This window comes from Balaenoptera musculus, chromosome 17 (assembly GCF_009873245.2).
Source record: "Balaenoptera musculus isolate JJ_BM4_2016_0621 chromosome 17, mBalMus1.pri.v3, whole genome shotgun sequence".
NCBI classification, from domain to species: Eukaryota; Metazoa; Chordata; class Mammalia; order Artiodactyla; family Balaenopteridae; genus Balaenoptera; species Balaenoptera musculus.
In genome coordinates, this window is record NC_045801.1 from 34,472,374 (window position 1) to 34,481,111 (window position 8,738).

At 43.3% G+C, this 8,738-nt stretch overlaps 1 protein-coding gene across 1 annotated transcript; it reads right to left on the minus strand.

The window, feature by feature from the left end:
• Positions 1 to 590: 590 nt before the first annotated feature.
• On the minus strand, positions 591 to 8,184 carry ODF1 (outer dense fiber of sperm tails 1). The gene is made up of 2 exons (XM_036830841.1): positions 7,865 to 8,184; positions 591 to 987 (listed from the first exon to the last, which is right to left on the minus strand). Exons 1-2 carry the CDS (start codon positions 8,182 to 8,184, stop codon positions 591 to 593), a joined length of 717 nt encoding a protein of 238 aa, XP_036686736.1.
• Between the last annotated feature and the right edge of the window lie 554 nt (positions 8,185 to 8,738).

Below are 8,738 nucleotides of genomic sequence, written 5' to 3' on the forward strand. Positions count from 1 at the left end.
AGCTGGCCCTTCCCCCAAATCACAGGAATGTTGAGACATGACAGCGTATGGCCACCCCACCCTCTGTCACTGAACATGCTCCCCCCATACTTTTGTACCCTCATCGTTGCCCCAGTCAAAACTTCAACCACATTTCCACTGGGGAGTCATTTTCTGTCTGGTGCTCCCTACCGCAGTAGTTTTGAAAAAGCGCTTGCCTTCAGCCCTAACTAGTCTTGGTTTCTGCTTTGACTGTTTCATTTCTGGGCAAGGTCATGTCACAAAATCATTTGGAAAAACAGTGTCTGGGGATGCCCACCCCAAAAGTATCTTTTCCTGGGATTTGGAGGTAGTGGGGTATGGAGTAGCACACAGGAGGGCAGATCTCACCGTTCATCTCCGTTCCCATCTGTTCATCCTTCCGTTGCCCACTAACCTGGCGGGGCTCTGTGGTGGGTTGAACCAAAATACTTTCACACACCAGTGGATTGCAGTTATGTATTCAGTATTCTATGTTCTTGAATAACACAGGCCATGGGAAGGGGGAGAGAAACACTAGAAGAGCTGCCGGGCTGGATACCTGACTCTACTAAGTCCTGGGTTCCTACACTTTACAAAATCATCTTCCTACAGGAAAACCGGCTCCCACAGGGATAGCATGGGTTGCAGGGGTCACAGGGGCTGCAGGGATCACAGGGGTTGCAGGGAGACGTGCAAGGGTAGCAGGGAGACTCGATCTTGACACAACTGCCGAGCCCGTAGGAGTACGTCACGTCCTTCTCGTCTACACACGGGGGCAAGCTGAACTCTTTGCAGATGTTCATGTAGCTGTACTTTTTTGATCCCAGGCAGTCGTATCTGTTCTCGCGCTCAGCTGACACGCACACCTTTCCGTCCTTCACTCGCACCTTGACTTGATCGGGTTCAAAGCCGCACACGTTCACTGATCCTAAAACGTTACTGCTACAGCAAGAGGAGGCTAGAATTCTATTTGTTGTTCTTCTCAATCTGGAATTTAGGAAAAGGAAAGGGTGGGAGGAAGAAGCTCAGACCATGGAGTTCAGACACAGCTTGACAAGCAATATTTTTACCTCTTTTTAAAAAAAAAAAAAACAGCAAAAGTAATACACACTAGTCATTGTGAAAAGTCAAACTTTACAGAAGCGTGTAAAAGTAAAAAATGAGAGTCCTCCCATGTAAATCACACTCCCTCACAGGTAAACCCCTGTTAACAACAGATGGGTGCTTGGCCTTCCAGATCTTTCTGTTGTATTTATTTTTAATTCTCTTTTTTTCTTTTTCCTTCCAGTTTTATTGAGATATAATTGACATACAGCACCGTGTAAATTTGAGGTGTACAGAATAATGATTTGACTTAACATACATCATGAAATGATTATCATGGTAAGTTTAGTGAACCTCCATCATCTCATATAGATACAACATTAAATAGAAAAAGTTATTTTTTTCTTTGTGATGAGAACTCTTAGGATTTACTCTTAACAACTTTCATATATAACCTACAGCACTGTTACTTAATCATGTTGTATGTTATATCCCTAGTACTTATTTATCCTGTAACTGGAAGTTTGTACCTTTTGACCACCTTTATCCAATCCCCCCCACCCCATCCCACTGCTCTGATAACCACAAATCTCATCTCTTTTTCTGTGAGTTTGTTTGGTTGGTGGGTTGGGTTTTTCTGAAGTACAATTGACCTATAATACTATGTTAGTTTCTGGTGCACAACATAGTGATTTGACAGTTCTATGCATTACAAAATGATCACCACATTCTCTTGCATTTAAATCTCAGCTCCTCCTCTTATTAGTTATGGAACTTTGGGCAGGCTCCTTAAACCGCTCTGTGCCTCAGTTTCCTCATCTGTAAAATTGGGACAATAATAGTAACCCATTTCTAGGGGTTTCATGAGACTTAAATTAGTTAATGAATGAAAAGAATCTATACTAGTGCTTGCCACATAGTTAGGATGCTAGGCTTTTGTCTGTTGTGTGTTTTTTCTTTTCCTTTCTTTTTTTTTTTTCCCACAATGTGCCATGGAAAGTGCTAAGCCATTAGGGGCATTGTTTCATTTGACCCTCACAAGAACCCTGTCATGCAGGTGTAGTTGTCACCATTTTGTAGATGGGGAGGTGGTGAAGGTGGTGAATGGCAGAGCCTAGATTCAAATCCAGGCTTGTTTAATGCCTAGGTCATGATTTTAACCATCAGTCAGACTGAGTTCTTGGCATGAGGACCTCAGCAGCCTGGCATCAGCCCTGTGTGCTCTGGCCCTGCTCAGGGACCACTTTCTTTCTAACTGCCTGATCCTTCCAAAGACAACCTAATGCTCTGAAATGCTCTTCTTTTTATCCCTTAACGTTTTTTTAAAAAATCTGTGTTCTAAAAAAAAAAAAAAAAATCTGTGTTCTAAGACTCACTCCCGGTAAATCTTCTTGCATCTCTTGGCCTCCAAAGGGAGGTATTGGTATGTATGCTTTCTAGAAGCTCTTCTGGTTTGAAGAGTCTGGACTCTGATTGGGTGATTGGTTTGAGATACATTTTTAATTCTTACTTTTTTTGCTGAATTTTTTTATACACTTACTTCTTTTTGTTACTTAAGTTATACAAGTTCATTGTAAAAAACTCAGAAAATACAGATAAGCAAAAAGAGGGAATATTTTTTTAACATACCCATAAGCCCTGTTGCCTTCTACAGGAGATGGATCTGGGAGCCAGATCTACAAGGCAAAGCTGGCTCCCAGATCTATATCCTCCTCTTACAATATGAGTCTTGAAGTATGAGTTCGTTGTTCCTGTTTCGTTTTTGTTTTGCTTAGATTCCCCCTCTTCCTCTATTCCTGTCACTTCAGCCGCGTCCCCACTGCAGCAGCTGAAAAGGGGTCTCACAAATGTGGGTCTTCAGGAAATTGCCCCGAAGTCTTGGCTAGACCAGGTTTCTTCTTCCTTTTGCTTCTAGGCCAGGGTTTATCAGTGGGGATGTGTGGGTTTAGGAGAAATTGCAGGAGCCTCATTTTACTCATCAGATTTAACTCTGAAGTTGCAACCTGACTCCTGCCCGGCAAAGTACCTGTCACCCCACATGCGATTTTCCTTGGTTCTATGGGGTTCTGGGCAAAGAGAGATGGCCTGCTCTACTAGCTATCACCAGGGAGGAACTTAGTCATAGTAAACAGAGGCAAGTCAGCCTCTTTGGTTGGTGGCAGAACGCTCTTCGGAAAGCTGGGGAAAAGCAAGTGGGCAGTGCCATCTGTCTGCCACTCTGGGCTGTCACCTCTTCTCCCAGCTGAAGCTGAATTTCACCTGAATGTATGACCAAGCTCCTGAATGCGATACTGCCCACAGCAGAGGTGAGGGATATCGCCAGCCACCTTCACAAAGATATGAATCAGGTTCAGCCGGCTGACGAATAAAGTAATGAGGATGATGAGAATGCCTGTCTCTACTCTGAACCAAAGGGAGGCTGGCCTTCCTCTAGTTTCCTTGGAGTACTTCACTTTTTCTCCTAATTTAGATCCCTCCAAAGACCCATTAAGCTCAATTGTTCCTTTCCAACGCATCTTTCCCTCTCTCTTCTTTCTTCTCCTTCTTCCCATTTCCTGCCTTGTCTCTCTCCTCCTGACTTTTGGTTGATACTGAAGAAGGGTATCAGCGGGAGCAGAGTGGCACGACACAGGTGCATCTGAACACCTGCAGGGCTTGTTCAATTACAGGTGTCTGGGCCCCACCTCCCAGAGTTTCTGATTCAGCCAGTCTGAGGAGGAGTCAACAATTTGCATTTCTAACAAGTTCCAGGTGATGCTGGCTGCTGGTCCTGGTCGGGAGATCACTCAGGACCACTAACCAGGTGATTAAGCACATGGATTCCAGAGTCAGGCAAACCTGGCTTCAAGTCCCAGCTGTCCCATTTCTTGATGATCAAGAACATTGCCCTGACTCTGGTTCATCATCTGTAAGATGGCCACGGTGTTACAAGGATTAAATGAAGATGAAGTGTTAGGCACTTGGTTTTCACTCAATAAAGGGTAACTTTCTTTAACAGGCTGTACCAGGCTCCGCTTTATACAGACTTCCCTGAAATTCAAGGCCTTAAGCGACCAGGCCCCGAGTCCTGTGTCATTAAACACTAAGGTCAAATAATGGACATGCCTTTGGCCTGGATGGGCAGCAACGCCTACTCTTGCCACCCCGAGACCTCTGCGTACAAAGAGATTGTGATGAGAGGGGACCAAGGGGCCCAACTCGCTTCCAGCTCTGCAGGGACACAGAGGGAAACAGCGAACTCTCCTCTCAGCGGAAAGCCAACCAGCCACCAGCCGTAAAGTAAGTAAAGCCATAAAGCCCCGGAGTTCCTCTCTGCCGGCTTCCCAAGGTGTGACTATGCCCTGATCTTTGGGTCAAAGGATGGGGGATGGAAAGATTCCCTGAGGGCTTAAGACCCAGGAAGGCACCGCTAAACCACAAAGAATGCAACCCTGAGGGCTAACAGTCACCAGCCTCCCCCAGTGAGAGCGATTCAGTGAAAACTTCGTACTCAGAGCGTGAGGGGTAAACAAGAAACCAGAGGGCGGGTTTTTGAAGTTTTCAGAAGATGGTGCCCTTTGTGGGGGGCTTTTCAAGGGAACTTCTCGAGCCGCAGGCTGCCCACGGATACTTGGATGAGCAGATGCAAGCACAGTCTCAGGATGAGTTTCCAGGCACCAGCAAAGGTCACAGGGTTGAGCCCAGTGGGTTCCTGGGCGCAGCTGCAAATCAAGGTTCATGTACCCGCAAGGACTAAAGCCAGGTGTCAGAGCCACTCTGCCGCGGGCTTGGTAATTAGATAATAAACTCGTTAGGGCAGGATTGAGGAGGGGCTGACTTTGCTTCTGGCACTTGAGTACAGAAGACAGGAAGCCCACGAAGTGTGGAGGTGAGTCAGGTGCAAACTTACATCAGGCTGGTCACATGGCTTCTTACAAAGGAAACCAAATTCAGTCACTTCAGTCTCTCTCAATCCAGAAGAGGAAGGAAGAGTCGGAAAAGGTGAGTGCTTGGGGTGCAAAAGGAAATTTGGGGAGGAAAAAAGAATATCAAAGAAGCTAAAGAAATGAAAGTACTTACTTGGGTTTCTACTAATGAAGATACTGCCAAGGTGTCTTTTGAAGCAACTGCTCAGTAAACAATGAAAAGGAATTGGACCTTCTGTACCCAGTCCAAAAACGCACCACACACACACACACACGCGTGTGCATCAATCAAATAACACACACTCAGGAAGGCTCAAATGACTCTTGGGGGGAATTATATGGTTAGCCAAAACTTCTTGCCCGTTATTAAAGGAGCACCCAGAGACAGAGCACATAGACTGTCACACAGAAAGACAATTCCAGTGGGGCCATGGCAACTATAGACCAGGGAATCTTATTTCCCCATTGGGCAAAGAATCTTCTGGATAACACAGCCTGGCATCTGAAAGGACATGTCATAACCTAACCAAACTGCTATCTTTCTCTTTAAGGGGTAAAAGGTCATGTGAATACGATTTCTACATTCTAAAAGCCTTGGACAAAGTTTCACACCAAAGATTGTTTTTTAAAAAATTGAATCAGCATGATATTTCTGGATCTATTTAGTCATGGACTGGGAGCTGAGAGAGAAGAAAAAAGAGGCATTTCACTGAAAAAAATATTAATGTAGGAGTCCTCTGGGATTGGAGCTGGATCAGGGTTTAACATTTTCATCCATATTCAGAAAATTGAATATTTAGGTTTGCAGGTAATACTAAGATTTCCAGGTTAGTGAAATGTCAAGCTGTCAGAAATAGAGCAATAGAGCATTCCCAAGGTGGTATGAATAGGAAGAAGAAAAGCGGCTGGGGAGAGATGCAAAAGGGCAAGCCTGAGGTCATTTCTGAAATGGACTCTGGATTATCAGTTCAGAGATCCAGGAAGACAACAGCAGCTTCATATACTGCCACAAGCAACAGAAAAAAAATTAGCAAAAAATCCAAGCATTGTCAGGAAAAGTATGACAAACCAGAGAAAACATTACCTCTTGTAAAAACCACACTGCCGAGACTTAAGCCTGAAGTTGTGTCCACTGCAGATCATTGAGACTCCCAGAGTAGGCAGAGGGTGCCCAGGTGGTGAAGAACTCACCTGGAGAGTCTGGAGAATAGGGACAGCCAGGAGACAAAGGCTGAGCAGACTTGGATCAAGGGTATTCGAGTATTCAGAGGCACAGGGAAGTGGACACACCTGCTCACAAGTAACCCTTCATTTAGACCAAGTACTTAAAAAAGAACCCCTGACTCACGCTGCATGAAATTTATGTAACTTGATACTCTAAGGAGTAAAAATTAAAACTGGTTCAAATTGAGTGTAGATGAGTTTATTGCCAATAGTTCCATCTCAGACTATTGAGGGAGGTCCATTCCTGACCTTTGGTGACTGATGACCTGGACAATAATTGCCCTACTGCCCTTTCCAGGGAAACATCACTGTCACGGTCGTCAAGGGCCTCATTCTCTCTCTCTCCATCCATCCATCCATCATCTACTATCTATCGATCTATCATCTATCTATCTATCTATCTAATCTATTTATTTATCTGTCATCTAACCTATTAATCTATCATTGGGGTAGGAAGGATGTTGTTTAAGGACACAAACTGGCAGTGAGTAGTAAGTCCTGGAGCTCTAATGCATGGTATAGTGAATATAGACAACAAATATTGTATTACAATCATTAAAGTGGTTAAGAGACTAGAACTTAATTATTCCAACCACTAAAAAGAAATGATAATTATGTAACACAATAGAGGTTCTAATTATCGCTACAATGGTAATCGTATTACAATATATAAATGTATCAAATTAACATTGTATACCTTAAATTTACACAATGTTATGTGTCACATAGATTTCAATACAAAAGATCATCTATTTATGTCCTTCTTTTAAAAAATAGTATATTAAGTAGTTTTTCTGCACGTTGCTTTTTTCACTTAATATGACAATACTTAAAATGCTTCATCAGTCCTTTTTACATTTACATATCATCCCAATGTTTGGATGTACCATAATTTATTTAACCAGGGGACAGTGTTTTCAACCATTTTTTCCATCATAGTAACAGACTAAATGGCATATGTAGACAGAAAAAGAAAGCTTTCTCAAGCAAAAAATAAAATGTGATCAAACCCCCAAAATTTTAAAGTGCATTTAAAATTATCCAATTCTATTAAAACCTTTTCAACTGTATTCTGAAAACTGCAGCTCTCAGTTCTGTAGTTTATTTGCACAATCTTTGCTACAGTTGAAGGGGGAGGCAGACAATAAACCCAATTCCAGATGAATTTTAAGTCATCAAGAGTTGGGGAGTAGGAGAAAGGATTTCCTACAAAACCATATAAATGCCTCTGTTGTTCAATTTGCTCCCTTGCTCTTAAAGCCTCTGGCAAACATTAAGGATTTGATCAATTATTATTACTTCTCCCAAAGTCATTTCTGTAAGCCGAAATATACTCAAATCACTTTACTCATAACCAGAAAAAATGTTTATTTTGCTGCTTCCAATAGCTTTTTAATGACACCCCCCTGTTTCTTTCTCTCATTAAAGCCACATTATTTATCACGTTGGCACTCCTGCTATAAGCCGAAAACACCCTTGCCAATCGACATCATTACACTGTCTTGAGAATCTTACAATTCCCATCATGGACCCATTTACTCTTCTTTTTTTAAATCTTTGTTAAGTCACCAGAGTCATTATCTTGAACCCATTTCATCTTTGCTCAAGTATCGATTGTCACACTTTCCCCCCCTTTTTCCAACTTAGGAGGCTAATATACCAACTATAAAAACCTTAGGAAGTTCTCTTACTTGGCAAGCTCTCTCTTTTCATCTTCCATGGCTCTAATGGCTTTCCTCTCCAAACTTCTGAGAGACGGGCGAAGACAGTAAAGCTTGACATCACACCCGCAACATGGGTAGAGATCACACAGGCCGCAGGTCTGTGATCGCTTTGAATAGCACAGGCAGTATGGGTACGGGTGCAAGTCACAGCAGCAATACGGGTGCACGTATAAGTCACACAGGCATCGTATGCTGAGTTCGTCGATGCATCTCAACTGCCTTAGTTCTCTGTCCACCTTCTTTATGTCCCTTCTAACACTGTCCAGAAGACAACTCAGTGCAGCCATTACAGTCACACCTTATTGTTCTGTGAGTACCTTTGGAAAATGGCACTCGGGGGAGAAAAATTGTTCTAAGCTCTTCTCAGAAGTTTCTTTTAAAAATAAATGAGGCACACATGATTCACTTACTTTAAAGCTTGGGTTCTGTGACCTCACCACCCTCTAAGTATGTCATAGTCTTTTGGTTACCATGAGAACTGTGCACAGTCATGGTCTCCAGAGACCCTCCTTAGAGTTACAAAGCTGCTCTCAGAACCATATAAGATTTCATTCACCTTGAGTTGGGATGGGCCCCCCCAAGTAATCACAGCTCTTTGGGGTTTATTGGGCTAAAGTGAAATGTTCTTGACTTGTGTGTGTCCTGTGGACTAGCCACAACTATGAAGGTCTTGGTGGGGGGGGGGGGGGCGGATGGAAGGAGCTGCCTGGCTCCTTTCTTTATGCCCTTCTCGCTCTAGCCTTGACATCTAGCCTTGCCCCTACACTACAGGATTCATTCTGTCCCCTTTTCCCTTTAGAGGTGGAATATAAAGAGCTCTCCCATGGGTCTCCTTACCAAG